At 38.2% G+C, this 20,162-nt stretch overlaps 1 protein-coding gene across 1 annotated transcript in view; it reads left to right on the forward strand.

Moving 5' to 3' along the window:
- myd (stromal cell derived factor mayday) overlaps positions 1-20,162 on the forward strand; it is a 181,130-nt gene that overhangs the window by 104,444 nt on the left and 56,524 nt on the right. The window contains exon 4 of the mRNA XM_090382877.1: positions 437-592. Within this exon, the coding sequence (XP_090239003.1) occupies positions 437-592 (156 nt within the window). The remainder of the gene's footprint in view (positions 1-436; positions 593-20,162) is intronic.

The following is a 20,162-nucleotide window of genomic DNA, read 5'->3' on the forward strand; positions in this document are numbered from 1 at the left end:
TTCAATTTATATAGTCAATATATCAATTTTATTATTATTATTTTTTGTCATCCCTGCTACTAATTAGAAACAGTTGACATGTTCAGCATGGCAAATTTAGACCCTGAGTTCCTTTGAGAACTGATAAAAAAAAAAAAATTTCACTGAAAGTGTGAAAATATCAGCCCTGGAAGACAACTTCTATCTGTCTGAGTTCTTAGGAGGTTGTGAACAGATAGCAGTTACTTTGAGCGTTCAAGATGGTAAAATGCTAAATAAAGCTTTTATTGTAATAATTCATGATCATATTTTTCCACAAAGTTACAGTATGGAAATCAGTGCTGAAGCTGGGAAAAATGTATTTTTTTCTTTGTTGCATTTGAATAATTTTTGAGCAATATTTGTTGACAAGTTCTTTTAAAAACATATTGCAGGTTATACTTTTTGTTGATTACAGTCAGAGAAAAAATATTGTTAGACAATGCTGCATGGTCAGAGGCAGCAAATTCGGATCCAAATGCTTTGAATATTGATGAGTTCCTTACATTCCGTCATCCAGAACATAGCCATGTGTCTTTATTGAATATGGTGAATGACATTATTTTTAATCTAGGTAAGATTTCTTTGGGCTGCTTATAGTATTCTTAAGTTAAGAGGAATATTTTAAAGTAAGGAATGGAAGAGAATATTTGAATTAATCTATCAAGTTAGGGTAGGGTGATCAGACATCTTATTTTTCCCAAATTATCTTAATTTCAGACATGGTGTCCCCCATACTGCTGTATTTTATTTATAATATTTTAATATTTGTAAAAGAATAAGAGAGGTTTACCTCAATATGATACATAGAATACTTCCGTATGACACTCTCCAGAAATTTCTGGAGAGTGTCATACGGAAGTATTCTATGTATCATATTGAGGTAAACCTCTTTTATTCTTTTACAAATATTTAAATCAACGTAGAACGTATTGAGTGTATGTATTCTATTTTAATATTTATTTATTACAAGAAAATTTTTAAACATCATAATAAATATAGCAGTGTGTATATTTTAGCATCTAATATTGTTGAACTGTGAGGATATTGTAATAAAGCATTGTGTTAAATCTATGTTAGCTTGTATGGATACTACTTATTGTCATCATTTTTTTGCTGTTTCTGCATAGAAAATAACCAAGACAAACAAAAGTTTTATAATTATTATTGAAATAGAGCATCACATATTTGTATTCTTCCCACTCAGTAAAATGCATATGCATGAATGCATTTACAAGGAAAGATATGCAAAGAAAAGCATATTTAACACATAAGAAAAAATAATTACTTTGATGATGAAATTGAATGCACAGTATGCATGCATCACATTTTTTATTAGTGGACATGGTCTATATGCTGATAGATTAATAGATAGATTAATTTTAAAGCTTACGTAAAATAAAATTTTAAAAAAGTGAAAAAATTTCAGATGTAAACTAGAAATTCTGCCTCCTTCCACAAGGTACTTGAATAGGCCCTCCCTTTGTTGTTTAACAATCATATTAAACCTTCCATCTAGTTTACTGAATTTTTTGAAATCTCCAAGTAAAGTCCTGGTGAGGATATTTTTTTAAAAATTCTGATGAGTTTTCCCTCTCCCATTTTTTTTTTTTTATTAGCATTCTTCAAAATATGTGATCAAATAATGCACTACTCAAAATATGGTGGTGTTGTATTAAGTGATATCCCAGTATACTGCCTCATAAGGTAATTGTGAGGTACAGCATATTGAGAGAGCATGCATTCTTCTGTCATTTGCTTGTTTGCAGGACAGGACAAAACAACCTAAGTTCAGAAGGCAAAGAACCATGGGACCTTGCCTTGAGACCAACAATGAAAGAAAAAAAGAAAGTTAATCCTGTCAAGGTGAGTTTCAAATATAGGCCTTTTCTGCATTCTCAGAAGACTTGTAACTGTGCCATTCGCTCGCTCTCTCTCTCTCTCTCTCTCTCTCTCTCTCTAATTAATTAACATCATGCCATTGTGGAAATAATATTTCCTGTGAAAATAGACTGGACAAAAGATGAAATCAAATGGAGGTCTCTATACAGGAAGTGATTCTGTAAGTAACAACTGATATCATACTGATTTGCTTGGATTTTTATAAATTTGTTATAAAACAGAACTTCCTTCTAAGGAAAATAGGATCTAGTGAAAAACACAATTAATAGTTATGAATAAAATTATCTGTTTTTTTTTTTTTTATTATTTTTTTTTTTTTTAATGTAAAATGTGGGTTGTTATTTCTTTTGTGTTGTCTTATATTAATTAAAACATTAAAATTGTAACTGGATTAGGATTTTTGTACTTGTACAGGTAACTGATAATTTTTTCAAAAACCAAAAGGATCAATCAGCTGTCACTCCCACATCTGTACTTCCTAATGCTTCGCCAGCGGAAAAAAACAGAAACTGCTAAAAAAGGAATAAAAGAGAAGTACTCTAATGGATGTCAAGTTGAAGGAGGTAATTCAGACTTAGAACTTTGTTGGAGGAAGAAAGAAATGGACACATGACAGCATCTGTATTCCCCAAAAAAGAATATGGATGCTGTATAAAAAATAAAAGAAAAAAAGAAAGGGAGCGCTGTTGCATTTGGTTACCTTTCTTTCTTCCATGAGGATGTCAGTTTGTGCATTCATTATCCACATGGAGATTTAATAAGATGCAGAGGTGATACGATTCATCTGTTGAGTAACGAAATCCTCCATCTCATTTAATTTGCATTACTTGGACTACAGGGTTGCCGCCAGGAGTTTCACTGTCCTCTGTAGGATCAAGTTGTGGGTCAGTGTCCAGGTGCAATCTGGTCTAATGCATTGTTTAGTTGATGTAGGAATATACAGGTAACCCTCGTATTACGCCATAGTTAGGTTCCTATAAAATCTCAAGTAGTGCAAAACAGTGTTATATGGGACCAGTACAAAAAGGGGATTACATTCCAAGAGTTAATAAAAATACACCATTTCGGTAACAAAATGTTAACAAAACTGACAAAAATACACTATTCTGTGTTTCGTGTATCTTCTGCTCTCTTTAAAAATTCAGTAATCTGGATTTGTTTGCTTTTGCTTGATAGACCTTTATAATTTAATTGTATAGAACTAAGCATTTTTGAAGCTCCCTTTTGAACTTTGCCCCTTTCAGTCGAAGAATCTGAATTCGAAAAATAAGATTCTAATTGCTTGGCTAACTTTGCTTTTCCGTATACTTTTTAGTGTAAAATTTAGAAGTTCAGAATTTTTATCTGCACTATCAATTGATTTGATTTGCATCCTATGCCATTTCCACCAATTCCGCTTCACTAGCCTCTTTTTCTACCAGTAATTCTTGAATGCCTTCAGTAATCATGTGTGTTTTTTTTTTTTTTTTTTTTCTAAGGAGCATTGGCAACTAAGGCTATGTTGCTCTGTGTGTTCAAATTGCATGTGTTCTGAGATCGATTTCTATTTTTCTGGACAAAAAACCTGAATTTCTGGGATAAAAAACCATTCTACCCTTTCCTGAGACTGACTAACTCAGCCACGTTGTGAAAAAGACCCCTATAGATTCCTCCCGTCATCGACGGGATTCGAACTTTGATCTTTTCCACCCGGCGTGGGGATGATGGCGATTCTACCAACTGTGCTACATACGAGGGCTTCAGTAGTCATGTCATTGAAACCTTCCCCTACTACCGATTTAGCAAGTTCTACTATCACATGGATTGAACCGCTAGGTGGCGCTTAGTAATATACCTTGTGTACCTTGTGCTCCTAATCTTAAGTAATTTAGATGAATTATAATAATTGCCTGAACTTTCAAGTGATCAAGTAACAATCAGTGACTGCCTATCTACTTGTACATGAAGTTTCAGCAGCGTTGCTCGAGCAAAAGATAAGTATTTTACTAATTTCTCTTTTTGGCTTTGCGACAATGCACTTCTCCAAGATGGACGCTATATTGTACGGTAGTTATTTCTTATACAGCATAATGGCAGTTAGTGTACTCTAGCTAAGTGCTTCGCTGACCACTAACGTTTCCCTCCCTCTTGCTCCGTTTCGTGTCACCTCCCTGCCTGCGGCAATCTGTCTACAGCAGGAGGTCCTGTAAGCATTTGGAGAAAGCTTTTGTTTGCAGCAGTGAATAACAGGGTTAAATTTTGTGTGAGCGCCGAATATGTAGTTTTCATTTATTTGCTTAATTATGGAAGGAGAGCCTCGTACTAAAAATGCAGATATCTGCAAATTATGCAAAAAGAAAATCAGTAAATTAAACAAAAGTGTAAATATTAAATGCTCGAAATGCAAATTCCAAATCTGCCAGAACTACTCAGGCCTTTCCCAATTAAGCCTGAAAAAGCTATCAAGCGCAGCCCGTGCAAAATTTGTCGCATACTGCTGCCGGGAAAAGCCAGCGAATGAACAAGGGAGCCCTTCCCACTCAGTCTTGGCCTCTTCCCCTAAAGTGCTGTTCGACTCCCACTTAACGCCACCTTGCCCACTGCAGCGGAATAGAAGGCGGCACGTCAGTGACAGCGAGGTGTATTCCACCCAGTTTTATGAACAGGTATATCTCGGCCAGCCTGGTAAAGAAAGCCATGTTGACATGCAGGCAATCCGGAACCTCGTTCTTCCGAACTTTATGAAAATGCCTTCACAATACTCAAACCACTCAGAAGTAAGCATGAAAAACGCCTCTGGAACTGTTCAGACTGTAGACAGGCGATGTGGAAAGCTAAAAGCCCACTCCAGTCCCAAAAAAACACAACAAGGAAGAAAAAATTCCCAAACCTTAGAGAGAAACTAGATCTCAATCTGAATCCAAGGAACAAACTGAACAAAGGAGCCAGCAGTGCGACTGCGTGGAGGAGGAGCATGCTCTGGACCCCGCACTGCGAGTGGGCCCCGTCCTGCAACAGGTGCTCACCCTTAGGACGGCATTAGAGAGCTTGTTCAAAGAGCAAGCGAACAGGGTTACAACAAATCTCCGCGCCGAAATCGTCTCCTTATGGAGCAAATTGGAGATTATCCTCTTCTCTACACAATCGGAATATGACAAAGCAACTGCCAAGTTGGAGGCCTACTTGGAGGGAAGAGCAAATCAAATGCCACAGCGTGCCCCTTCCTACGCACAAGCGCTGAGGACCACACCTTACCAGACGCCGAGTGCAGACTCTAGTGCACAACCTGCCAAACGGAAAACACTCCTAAAGCAACCACATCTGGTCGTTCTACGCCCTGCGACACTGGACGAAACGCAATCCAGCGAAGAGCTCAAGACACAAGTAATCACCAATCTAAGAAATGACCTCAAGACGAGGAAAAAAGCAGTTAGGAAGACCAGAAACACCGGCATACTAATAGAGACGGAAACAAAAGAAGAAGCAGAAAAGATCATCAATAACCCAAAAATCCCAGAACTAGGCCTTACCCAAGCGAAAAGGACCGTCCATCACCATATATAACTTAGAAAATGACCTAACACCAAACCAGTTGGCAGAAGAGATCTACCAGAGAAATTTCTCCAACTCCCTACCTAACTCTGACGCCCAAAACCTGCTCACCCCAAAGTACTCCTACAAATCTAAAGACGCTAGATCCACCAACTGGATTGTGGAACTTACCCCTGTCGCCTGGCAGGCCCTGAAAGGACAGACAAGGATCTTTGTAAACTGGAGCAGCCACCGCTTCCGGAGCACGTGGGTGTGCTCAAATGCTTCCATTGTTGCAAATATGGCCACACTACACATACTTGCAAACAAACGGCACCAACCTGTGGTCACTGTTCTGAAAAAGGCCATTATTATAACAACTGCCCAAATAAAAGCACACAACCAGTTTGTACAAATTGTAAAAGCCTAAAAATTAACTCTGCACACTCCATAAGAGACAACAAATGCCCAGTGTACCTTAAGGCTAAGAGTTTATACCAGGAAAGACTCTATTATGGGGACACGCCTTAAGGAGTACAACACCACTGAGGTTAAGTTCATACAAATAAACACACAAAGGGCCAGGGCAGTGGCCGATCAGTTAAGACTCAAAGCTGAAGAGGAGAACATTGATGTCTTAATTTTGCAAGAACCATATGCCCACATAAAAATGGTCGGAGGTATCCCCTAAAATACAAGATCATCCAGGCGGAGGATGAGACTCCCTGGGCAGCCATTGTCATCCGGAATCCAGACATCACAGCTACCAGAATTACCCACCTCTGCACTGCTTGGGCCGCATGTGCTCACATTATTACCGCCATGGGAGCCCTTTATGTTGTGGCCCTGTACTGTCGCCCAGGTGAGGACATCACCTTCGCTATAAATTACCTTTACACGGTAATCAACACCTTTCCAAACTCGAGAATAATCATTGGCGCAGATGCCAACTGCAGATCCCCGGTGTGGCACAGTCACACACCTGATCGACCGGGCACAAGGAATGGTCAAAAACTAGAGGAGTTCCTGGCAAACGCACCAGTAACGGTATTAAACCTCCCACACAACCTGCCGACCTTCTGCAATACGTTGTGGGAGTCAACTATAGATGTCACCATGGCCTCCAGAAACATTAGCATTAGTATTAGCATTAGCATTAGTAGAGGCATTTGATGCAAGAAAGCAAGCTTATGCAGCATCAGCCAAAAAAAAAAAAAAAAAAAAAACCACTTCCACTTCACCCCTCTGTTCGTTCAAAATACCTGTCCAGCTGAGCCTTAAACTTATTTAGGCTATCAACCTCCACCACAAGGGATGGAAGTCTGTTCCACCAACCAACCACCCGCTGGCTAAAGGCAAATCTCCGCACGTCTATCCTACATCTGTCCCTCCTCAATTTGAATTTATGCCCCCTCAGGTGATTATTCTGAGCTAGAGGAAGAATCCCATCAGCATTGAGCATGCTTAAACCATTCAAGGCTTTATACACCTCTATCAGATCACCTCGCTGGTGCCTAGTCTCCAGACACTGTAATTTGCAAAACTTAAGCCTTTCTTCGTAAGAGCACCCCTTTGTTCCATTCACTAATCTTGTTGCCCTTCTCTGTACTCGTTCCAGCAGCTCTACATCCTTCTTGAAATGAGGCCTCCAGACCTGTATACAGTACTCTAGGTGTGGCCTGACCATCGCCTTATACAATGGAATAATCACCTCCTTATCCCTGCTGGAAAAATTCCTGTATATCATTGACAATACTCCATGAGCTACTCTTGCAGCCCGTCTGCACTGCTCAGAGAACTTCATATCTGCCTGCACAACCACCCCCAAGTCCCTTTCATTCTCTACCACTGTCAGTGTTGTACCATAGAGTTGATACGTTGCTCTGGGGTTGCTGTTTCCCATGTGTAGTACTTTACATTTGTCAATGTTAAACTTCATTTGCCACCTCTCAGCCCATCTGCTCAACCTTTCCAGATCCTGTTGCAGCAATATAGCCAGCAATATTACTGGGTGGTCGGTCCAAGATGCCTGGACCACCTCTGACCACTTGGAACCCAGTACCAAGACAAATACAGCACAGGTACGCTGTTCAGAAAGCAAATTGGGACACCTTCCGGACTGAAATCTCAGTTGCCTTACAGGAACATAATGCCGAACTCCAGACCACTAGCAACCCGAAACTCCTTCAGCGAAAGACAACAGCCCTCATCACTCAGGCCTGTGAAGCTGCAATACCTAGGAAACACCCAGCCCCGGGTGCAGTGCCATGGTGGAACCGGGACTTGCAGCACCTTAGAAAAGAAACTCATATCCGACGCAAGGCTTTTCAAAGGGCCCGAAGATCTTGGCCAGCTGCAGAAGTGGAGGCCTTACGGCAGCGTTACAGAGAAGCGAGAAATGCTTACACCGCGCAGATACGTCACTGCAAACAAGAGACTTGGCAGCGATTGGTCACAACTACTGGCAATAACGATCCCTGGGGGGTGGTCTACAAGATCATCACACACAAGTTCCCTCGGGGGGAGGTTGTCGCTACTACTAGAACTCTACAAGGTGCCATGACTACAAACTGGGAAAGCACCATAAACAATATTCTTGACGTGGTCTTTCAACCACCGGCTGAATCACAGACTGACGATCAGAAGAAAATGTGCCAAGATAATGCGACCTACAATAACCAAGCAATGGAAATGCCTTTCACCAGGGAGGAGCTAACTGCAGCAGCATCAACTATCAGAGGAAATAAATGCCCAGGGCCAGACCTGCTAGAACCAGAAATTGTTAAAAAGACAGTAGAACATGCCCCTGACCTGATGCTAAATCTTTACAACAAATGCCTCCAGACAGGAGCCTTTCCAACATCTTGGAAGGTTGCCAATGTTAAACTTATCCTAAAAAATCCTTCCAAGTCGCCTATCCTCCCAGACTCTTACAGGCCTATAGCCTTGCTCTCCGTGGTCAGCAAGCTCTTCGAGCGCCTATTACATGCTCGTGTCCAACATCACTACAATACTGCAGGACTAGCAACGTCCAACCAGTTCGGCTTTCGACAGGGTCATTCTGCCATAGATGCCCACCAGCACCTCCTGGGGAAAGAGGAGAACTGCAACAGAAAATACTTCTTGGTGATCTCTGTGGACTTCGCTGGGGCATTCAACACACTTTGGTGGCTGAGCGTCCTGGCCAGACTCAGAGCTGCATATCTTCCCAGTAACCTCTATCAGACCTTACAGAACTACCTATCCAACAGATTCATAGTAGTGAATGCGCCCTATCAGACCCTCTCTAGAAGCATCCACCGGGGCTGCCCGCAGATACGCTACATATCTTCTACAAAGCCATATTCATACCTATCATCACATATGCCTCTGGCGTATGGTATCACAAGGCTACTACCGCAGTCAATCGACGTATCATCAACTCAACCCAAAGGTCGATTCTACTATTTACTTCTCGTGCCTACAGCACGGTGAGCACCCACGCTTTACAGGTCTTGACCGGAGTCCTCCCCCTTGATCTGGAGATTGTGGGCAAAGGTTTACTTTACCATCTGGCAAAGGGCACCTCAAGGACGTGTCTCGGACATACAACTGACCCAGCAAATAACCACACCGCTGAAAAGAAGAGGCTCTACGCTCACCTGCTGCAGGTGTGGCAAGAGAGATGGACAAACTCCCATACAGGAGAGATAACCAGAAAGTTTATACCTGACGTCGGCAGGGTCTACCCTAAGTTCCCAATGTGGTTCTCACCTCGACTCCGTGCAGCATACCTTCTTACCGGACATGGCGCCATCAATGCCAAACTTTGCCTTTTGGGAATTGAAGAGGACCCTACCTGTGTTTGTGGTGGTCTGGAGAGCTGGCAACACCTAATGTATGATTGCCAGCTTTATGACGACCTCCGCAACATCTTAATAACAAAGATCCTATATTGTCCTAGAGGACGGGAACACAACATACTGGAAACAAAACAAGAGTACCTGGCTTTCTCCTGCTACGCCCAAGAGCTCTTCGCAAGAAGACGAGTGCTCACTGCAATGGAGCAGAACTGAACCCTATACATGACAACCAGGAATAACAACTGAACCTACTTAATAAAGGACAAGAACTGACTTGACTAAACTGGACGGGACCTTGTCCCATGAGTGATATCCCAAATGGAAACACTAATGCCACTGAAGACCAACTGCAGCTTGCTGCTCGCCATCTTGGCTCTCAAACCATGCTCCCTTGCATGGTCCTATCTTTTCATCTCTCCCCCGGCAGGGGGAGGGGATGGTATCTTCCATCCCCTCACCTCCTTGCCACTCCCCTCTTCACCTGGTGGGGCATGGGCCTGCCCCACCGATTATCTGGGGTCGCCTTCTCTATCGTCCCCATATTTCTGTCTTTTCCCCCCACCTCTACTTAATACGCAAGTGTATACCCCACATAACTTAAAATTTAATAATGACTAAATTTAATTGCGTTCACACTAAACTCATTTGGCCTTTCTACACAATTTTCTTAACCCCCACTGAGCGAAAATTTCATTTTATTATATATATATATATATATATATATAATTATATTTAAATAATGTTGGAAAAGAATTATAAAAATAAAAAGGAGGGTACAGCACACATCAGAGGCAGCAAAAGGCATATTCCTCTACATGATGCTTGAAATATAGTCATATAAATTAGAATAAGGTTTAAAATAAACCTTATTCTAATTTATATGACTATATTTCATGTAGAGGAATACGCCTTTTGCTGCCTCTGATGTGTGCTGTACCTTCCTTTTTATTTTTATAATTCTTTTCCAACATTATTTAAATATAATTATGTCACATGATAGTATTGGGCGAATTGCTAACGCTGTGCCTGTACTGCCATCTATAGTTTATTCATTTATATAAACGGGTTAAGTATATTTGTGTCAGTAGTATGGCTTTGCACTGGAGTGCTTTTGTCTGTTCTATTTTTGATTTTCGCTGCATCAGGACCACCGCTGTTCAATTCCCTGCATTGACGGTTCGATCTGTGGATCGGTGTGGCGGACTGATCTTGCGGTCGTTTCGCCTTTGCAGTGATTTGTTTAGTGTTCGAAATGCAGCGATTCCCTGACCATTATTGGCCTTGTGGTCCTCTGTTGAGATGGGGCATAATGGTCAGTCTATTTTTTATATTTTTGTTTTGTTGTGTATGGTTTAAATCTCTGTTTGGTGATATTTCACATTAATTTGGACCTGGTGCCCATCAGAGGGGGCACCGCTAAATTTCTATTTAATTGGCTTTAAATTTCAATGAATTATTATTCGTATAATTAGATTTTCTAAATTAATTTAGAGTTTCCATTGCAATATTTTATTCTTACTTCCTCTCTCTTCCCTCCCTGTTTAGATTTGAATTTAGGTTTAATTTTGTTTTTTCGCTCTTGTCTTGCCGTACTGCTGGTATTATTTTGTTTTATTTTAAACCTTATTCTAATTTATATGACTATATATATATATATATATATAGGTAAATGAATTAGGTGGTAGTATAATCATATAATATAAATAATATATTGGCTTGTCAGTTAAACCAATAACCAAGATAGGTACCTAACGTGACCAGGAAAAAATACATGCTATGCATTAAGCAATATATTACAAAATATATAAAAATCGATACATTAAAAAGTTAATTATAACAAACCGTTTGGACTTTCTGTCTGCAATTATAAAAAAGCAGCCACTAACCTCATCAATAACGATATTGAGGCGGAATGTTTTTGCCATTTACCGCAATATCAGGCTTTTGTGGACGCACACCATAAACACATTATCACAGGAGATTTAAGCATTATAGACAGTCCTGAGCTACGTGAGATTCTCTCATTTGGTTTCAAATTTCGACCATATACCGATATTAACACCAACGCTATTATTAAACAGCTTCACTTAGATATTATGAAGTTCTGCCTTAAATTATCGTACAAACATAATGTATCCTTGGAAGCCTTCCAAAAGTGGATTACACTCACATTTCTGGCTATTAAGAAGCAGATACGGTCTAAATGCAAGACAATAATACCTACTAAGGTTTTTAATATGGACACAATTAAACAGAAGCTTAAACTTATACAAAATAAATTTGTTATAACAACTATTGATAAAGCCTCTAATAATTACAGTATTATTTGTAAAAAATTTTACACTACTACTTTGCTAAATGAGCTTGACAATAGCATCACTTACCATAAAGTAATGGACAAGCTAAACACTATTACTAAGAAAATACGTGCTTGGCATAAAAAATTAAAGCTTACTAACCATAGTACGATATACCCATACATATACTGTATACCTAAATTTCATAAAAAACCTACTGGTTTTAGATTCATAACTTCGTGTAGGGATAGCTACGCCAAGATTCCACATCGCAAACTGGTTAATCTGCTTCAAATTATTTTTGATAACATAGGCCATTCTAAGATCATTCTTAATAATAGACCGGTATTAAGTTATATAAAAAACAACACAGTCAGTAATACTATAGAACAGATCAATACTTTCGATTTTAATAACCTGTTTACTAGCATCCCTCATAACAGCCTAAAAACGGTGTTCTGCGACTATTATGATAAATACAAAAATATCTTACCTTGTGACAAAAGCCACTGGGATGACCTGTTTAATCTTTGTATTTTCAATAACTATATATTTAATGGCAGCAATCTTTATAGACAATACACAGGCATACCCATGGGTGCTTGTAGTTCTTGTTTAGTGGCTAATTTATATCTACACCACTTCGAGTATAACTTTAAAAGCAATATGGTTGTATACAGATATATTGACGATTTGATAGTTTTTAATATGCCAGACTTCCTTACAGAAGCTATTAAATATTATCCGCCTGAATTAACTTTAGAAAGCACAAATGCTAATTCCAAATCTGCTACTTTCTTGGACTTGGATATAAGAATAGATGATAATAATACCGTACACACCAAGTTGTATGATAAACGCAAAGATTATAATTTTAATGCTATCGACCTCACAAACTGGAACTCAAATATATCAAAAAGAATTCATCGCAATATAATTATCGCACAAAGTTTAAGAAGATTAAGTATATGTAATCAGATGGATTATATGATAGATACACTGATTGATTTCAGAACTAAGTTATTAAATAATAGCTTCCCACACCACATAATAGCACGATTTATTTATAAAGCCTTAATTATAGCATGTAGCAAGGAAAATTATAACTTTAGCGCACAGAGGATTATAGAATTAATAATGTACAGGCACTAATATAACATACTTGGTTTAAAAAATTGTTGTGGGAGTTTCGTTGGCTAATATGAATGACGTTGGGCATGTATATATGTATATAGTAGGTACTGCTCATGAAGTAAGTCACATATAGCTTACACGCATTAAAAACGTCGTACCTATATTTACTCTATGGGCAGGAACATATTCTGTTAACTTCTAATTTAATTTCAAGATATAATTATTTGACGGCATTATTATTTAGTTATGTTCTTTGGCATATTGACAATGCAGAGGGCGCTACTTGTAAATATGCCTAATTTATCGCTTTACTTATCTACTACACCTACCAGGGGGGGCTGCGCACTGTAGTATATATTCAGCACGTGCTATTTCCCGAGGCTTTTTTCTCCTGCCTTGGATTCGCGTTGGTAAGCTTGTTAAAATGTTAAAATTTAAGCGTAATTTTTTCTTTACATTGCCTGCCACAAAATGGGATACCTTTCTATAAGGTTGCATCCTAGTCATTGATTTTACTTTTTCTTTTCTGTTTACCTTTCTCTTTCTTATTCCTAATTTTCATATCTCATGATCTATTAGAGTATTCGAGGGGGAGTGAGATACTATAGCTATCCTTCTAACTTTTCCGTTCGCCTTTTGTTAGCACTGGCTGCTGCTCTATCTTTTTACTACACACTGATGCCTAAAAATATTTTATATGCTCTTTTTTGCTTATGTAAATTTAATTTTGGCTATCCGTCGGGCTAACAGTCATCGCACTAGCTTGCTACTAAATTTAGAAATTTAGTTAATTATCTGTTTTGGCCTAATTTACTGTTTGCTTTTTGGACTTTGCCTAGCTGGACGATGACTACAGAAACGGATAGCTCGTTAATTACGGTAGTTACATTGAAAGGGTTAGCCCTAGAAAAAGTCCTCTTCAATGTAACCTATTGCCATAATTAACTTTTTAATGTATCGATTTTTATATATTTTGTAATATATTGCTTAATGCATAGCATGTATTTTTTCCTGGTCACGTTAGGTACCTATCTTGGTTATTGGTTTAACTGACAAGCCAATATATTATTTATATTATATGATTATACTACCACCTAATTCATTTACCTATATATACAGACCGATGTAATGTTTAATCGTCTTAGATGGCATTAATTGGTTATGGGAATAAAACAAATTAAAACAAAATAATTTAATTTTACAATTTATATCTATTATAATATTTATATTTCACTCTCGCATACTAGGATATATATATATATATATATATATATATTATTATTTTTTTTTTTTATTTATTATTATTTTTTTTTTATTTATTATTATTTTTTTTTTTAAGGTCCTAGCCACTGATATCTCAGGAAATTAGGTGGCAGGACCTGCCAGAGTAAATATTTCAATACTAGTGTACCTGGTCTGCCTCCACGAGGCATAGTGTGGACAACGTTGGGCCCCAGCAGGGGTCTAGCAGCTAAATGGCCAGAGGAACAACGATACACAACACTACACTCATACAATATCCATACACTTTTAAATCTCTGGCCTTTACAGTGAACTGTTACACCCACAATGAAAGCAACTCGGAGATGGGGGAAACCCCTGGTGCTGTTAGACACGAACACACTATACACTATCACATGGATTCCGTTTTCTGTCAGTTCAACCATATTTTCTGAATGAACTGACTCTGGCCATACATTTTTCCAACACTCATTTAATGTTGACAGTTTTACTTCTTTGAGCGATAAAGCTATGATTCCGATACAGTCCACAACTAAAAATGTTTCCATGCCTCCATTACTTCAATTCAATTCGGAATCAATTTTTTCCAAAATCCATTGTAACAATTTTTTGATGTAATGAGTTTCAAAGGTAGATATAATGCCTTGATCTAATTAAAGAAGTTGTACTAAGTGGTAGGAACATTACTTCAACGTTTGGGTGACTTAAATCCTTTCTTGACTCTTGCTCGGATTGTTACTAATGAGCTGAGTGTATATGCTTCAACGACCAAGGTGCTGACTTTTAGCGGAAAAGTTGACTATGGAAGACTCCGCTCATTAAAATGAATGGGAGTTCCAACCCAATGGTTCCACAACCTAGATATCTTGGAGTAATTGTGGATAACCAGTTAAATTTTTGTACCCACGTCAGCCATCTGAATTTAAACATCAAAAAGTATACCATAGCTCGTATCAGAAACACCAAGACCGAATGGATTTTAAACAGGAAAACTGCTTCCCTATACTAAAAGGCTGTTCTTTACTGTAAATATTGTATGTCCAATCTGTCTAAAATGGCTGATTGGATATATAGTATTGCCAAACCAACCTCTGTACCTGTTGAATGTAAAATTACTTTGGCAAATTCAGACCATTTACACATTTTTATTATAGCTGCAATTCCACACGTGGATTGTTATTGTTGATCTCTGATGTATCGTTGTGTTCAAAAAGAAATTAACTGAATCAAAAGGGACTTTTCCACAAAGGACAAATACATTCGCCTGTGAGGAATACATTCAAATTGAGGAAAGACAGTTATAGAATAGATGTGTGGAAATTTTCCTTTAGCCAGCAGGTAGTTGATTGCTGGAACAAACTTCCATCTGTCGTGGAAGTTGATAGGTTAAATAAATTCAAGAAGGAACAAGACAAACGTTTAGAGGGAATGGATGTGTGAATGGGTTTTTTTGTTTTTTTTTTGTTGGGGGTGGGGCTGATGCTACATAAGCTCGCTTTCTTGCATCACATGCCTCAATACTACTACTATAAGTTAAATTCTGAGTTCAGTTGGTCTCTGGTTAGCTGGTCCTGGAAGCCCTTGTTATTAACTTCTGTCATGTTTTTAAAAAATCAATAATTCTAGAACTATAACTATATTCTATTTTATAACTCAATAATCAATATAATATTCTATAATCATTAATATTAAAACTCAATGTTAGATCCTCTCACTCTTGGTTTTTCAGTCTTTAAACATAAGTTAGTTACTTCAAGAGTTGTTTCTGATTTTGTCTGCATCTTAGCTATTTCTATTGTTATGCCAGTGCTTCTTTTTTTGTGGAGTCTCTTGATTTCAATTGGGGTTCTAGGTTTTTCGTTATAGCCTGTGTAATAGCTTCACTAGAGTCCAATATGTAGCCCTCTGTAGGTCTAGTTATCACAGTATTTTCCTCCTTTTGGTAAGTGACATTTGTCTATGGCTTAGTCACATGTGTTCTTTTTGGATGACCTTTAATGCCTGGTCATAAGAAAAGGAAATCTGTTATTTTTGTGTTTCCCACTAGGTTTCCTTTGTTTCCAGTTTTGCTTTTAGTACATTATTCTCTATGTGGAGATCAATAACTGTGCTCTCCAACATTCTACAATTTGTCTTCTAACAGAGGCCAGTTTGGGCAGCCATGAGTCCTTCTAATTAAGGCATACTGATATTATCTTGTCCAAGGCAGTGCCAGTTGCCTGAGAATTCGGCTCATTTTCTTTTTGATATTACCCTTGTTGTGTGTTTTACAAAAGTTGTGGGGGACTCAGTTCTAGATAGTTTTAATTCTGTTCTCTCTCTTTAAGACAGGTCCAGGGCCCTCTTCCTCTGAATAAGATTGTTAGGTTTGATCGTCTTTGTGCTTTTTAGTTGAATGTTGGGTTGTAAATCTTGAGGTTCTACCTCTGTAAAGTTGTCTGTACTCATTTTTTTGAATTTCACTGGGAGGTTCATTATTTGAACTTTTAATTAAAATTTGTTATATACTCAATTTTTGAGGCTGAAAGGATTTGGTTGATTAGCTAGCTTAGGGCTATATGCTTCGAACGATACCTCATATATGCAGAAATCAAGTCTTTCCAGAGTAATCACTGGTTGTAGTTATCTCACAAAAGTTGGGCAAAATTACTTGGAGATCTCATAAAGCAAGAATCAGTGTTAAATAGCACATAAAGCTCATCAAAAACTTATTACTACCATGTAGTCTTATGCAGTGTGGTAATTTCAAATGCCCTGAAATTTAGCTGGATTCAGCGAACATGCATACATCTAGCTAAATCTTAGCCAGGTTTTAGCAAAATGTGTGTATGTATGCTGAATCCAGCTAATTAGCATGTAACTCCTATGGAAGAATAACAATGGTGATGATCACAATTACATTATTGTGGCCATGTGGGAATTCAAAATGCCCAAAAAACCTGATGAAATTAAATAAAACAGTACTTCACAGATATCTTTTATCGTCTTTCACCTGTACTTACCTTTGAATTCATATTTCTTTGAAGAAATGCACATAAAAATCCAAAAAACAGCACTTTTGTCAGTAGCTGCAAAATTACATGTCTACACTAGTCTGCATCCTCTGTATGGCTGCAAAAGGCTCAAAACAAACTTGAGGGATATTTTGAAGATGTGTTACTGTGTTTAGTCTTTTAGCTTTTAAATGTGCATTTGCCAAAGCATGCTATATGTGCTGTCAGAGCCAAAAGGATCATTGATCCGCTTTGCATCCACTCTTACCCAGTTGACCAACATTTAGGCTGTCTGGAACAAAATTTGGAAAATGAAGGGATATTTTATCTTATTTATTTTCTCATCCTTCATCAGTCCTGGAATATAATGGATGCATTATTGTAGACCCAACTTCAGTAGTCAATGCTCTTGGAGAGACTTTTTCTACCATCTGTTTGGCATCTTCTTACACTCTAGAGTTATTGGTGCTGAAACTCTAGAGAGTAAGATTAACTTCGAATCTAAGGATTCTCATTCTTAATGGTCCTTTTATCATAGAAGAGTTAAAAACAGCTCTAATCTCTTTCTAGTTTCATAATGGATGAAATGATTAAACTGGTAAGTTTAATCATTTCATTTGGATGAGGTTTATTCCTCATTCAGTCCTGAGGTACAGAGGAGGCTACACTTCCTTTCTGAAATGGAATTTGATATTTGTTTCTGCTGGATTCCCAGCCACATTGGGAGCTTGGGAATATTGATTTTGCTGTAACGCTTTTAACCTTTTGCCTGAGCCTTATACACTCAGTCAGATTTTATCTTACAAAGATAGTATATCCGAAATTTTTAGATTTTTAAAAACTAAATTTGTATACACATATATATAGATGCTTCTTATAGTCTGTTTTTACCTCTTTGTACATTGAGACATAGTACTCTATTTGGAGGTTACTGTTGTTTTTAATTTATTTAAGTAATGGACTTGGCACATCTTGGCCTTGGTTGCTCATTCGCTATAAAACCTAAAATCACTCACTCACTCATGCCATATCACTAAGTTCAAAGCCGAATAAAATTTCATATTCCCAAAGCCAATTGTTATTATTTTTTAAATTCTTAATTAAATTATCACAATGTCTTCTTTTCATTTCACAAAGTTTAGGCACTTATATTGCAGCTTGGAGTAAAGGTTTATGATCAAAATTCAGTATTGTGATCAATAATACTATCATTATCAGCACCAATGACACCCAATTGCAGGATTCGGGCATTTCCAATATAATCTGCTTTGTGCCCTTCACACTCTTTATTTCTTTTATCTTTCATTTATTGCTTTCAAGCAATATTAGCTGCATTATTCTCAGAATTATTAATAGCTTTTTTCATATACTTTGTGCAGTGTCTATGTAGTAGTAATAGTAGTACTGGCATGTGATGCAAGAAAGCAAGTGTATGAGCTTATGCAGCATCAACCAAAAAAAAAAAAAAAAAATCACACCATTCCCTCCAAATGCCTGTCCAGTTCCTCCTTAAATTTATTCAACCTATCAACTTCCACAACGACAGATGGAAGTTTATTCCAGCAATTAACCACCCGCTGGCTAAAGGCAAATTTCTGCACATCTATTCTACATCTGTCTTTTCTTAATTTGAATTTGTGTCCCCTTAGATTCGTAATCTGAACAAGTGGAAGGATCCCATCAGAATTCAGCGTGCTCAACCCATTCAAGGCCTTATACACCTCAATCAGATCACTGCGCAGGTGGTGCCTAGTCTCCAGCCACTGCAATTTGCAGAACTTAAGCCTCTCTTGGTAAAAGGATCCCTTCATTCCCCTCACCAATCTTGTTGCCCTTCTCTGTACACGCTCAAGCAAATCTACATCCTTCCTAAAATGAGGCCTCCAGACCTGTATGCAGTACTCAAGGCATGGCCTGACCATTGCCTTATACAGAGAGACAATCACCTCCTTTTCCCTGCTAGCAAATTTCCTATATATCAATGACAAACCCCCATGACCTGCCCTGGCAGCCTGTCTGCATTGCTCAGAAAACTTCATATCTGACTGCACAATTACTTCCAGGTCTTTCATTTTCTACCACCTTAAGTGTAGTACCACACAGCTGATACGTTTCTCTGGGGTTACTTCTACCCATATACAGTACTTTGCATTTGTCAAGGTTAAACTTCAGTTGCCACTTCTTAGCCCATCTGCCCAAATTATCTAGATCCTGTTGCAGTAGCACACTGCCATTACTGTCATTAACAACCCTGCCAACCTTTGTATCATCTGCAAACTTTGACATTAAGCTTGATATACCTTCATTAATATCATTGATAAATATACAAAACAACAGTGGACCTAACACCGAACCCTGTGGGACTCCACTAATAACATTAGTCCAAGAAGAGCAGCACCCATTGATTACCACCCTCTGTCTTCTCCCACTTAACCATCCTTTTATCCATTGTAGCAACTTACCCTTAATACCATTCTGCTCCAATTTGTACAATAGTCTTCCATGCGCAACAGTGTCAAAAGCTTTCCTGAAATCCAAATATATGATATCAAAATTATTTTTTTGCATCCAGTTCCTTTGTAACCACATCATAATATCCTATCAAATTTGTCAGACAAGACTTTCCCTTAACAAACCCATGCTGTGTCTGAATTATTGCTGCAGTCTTGTCTAGATGATCCTGCAATGCATCTTTAACCAGTGACTCCATTATTTTACCCGGAACAGAAGTTAAACTAACTGGTCTGTAATTACTCGTGTCACCCTTCGATCTTGCTTTGTGAATTGGGGATACATTTGCACATCTCCAGTCCGTGGGGACCTCCCCTGAGTCCAAGGATGCTCTCATAATTATGGCTATGCTTAGTTGCTTTGTGCTTTAGTAGAACTGGATAGATCCCATTCACCCCAGGTGCCTTTCTTAGGTTTAACTTTAGCAATTTCTCCTCCACTTTGCTCTTAGTTATTAATTCATTAAGCACCCTGCTACAATTTGATAACCTTCTGCCATGTTTCTGAACACTGACAAGAATGATCCATACATCACTGCAGGCAGAATATAATTTAAATAATTTTCTTTTTTGAATAATTGGAATGGCTCTGGCTATGTTTTTAGTGCTTTTTTGTAAGCTTCCCATTAACTGCTATTCTTAGCTGGATCTCATCATCCTATCCTGTCCTACTTCATCTATTATGTACTCCCCCCCCCCCCCACACACACAGAT

The sequence above is a fragment of the Mastigoproctus giganteus genome, chromosome 10, assembly GCF_048544385.1.
Source record: "Mastigoproctus giganteus isolate SK-2022 chromosome 10, ASM4854438v1, whole genome shotgun sequence".
Taxonomy (NCBI): Eukaryota; Metazoa; Arthropoda; class Arachnida; order Uropygi; family Thelyphonidae; genus Mastigoproctus; species Mastigoproctus giganteus.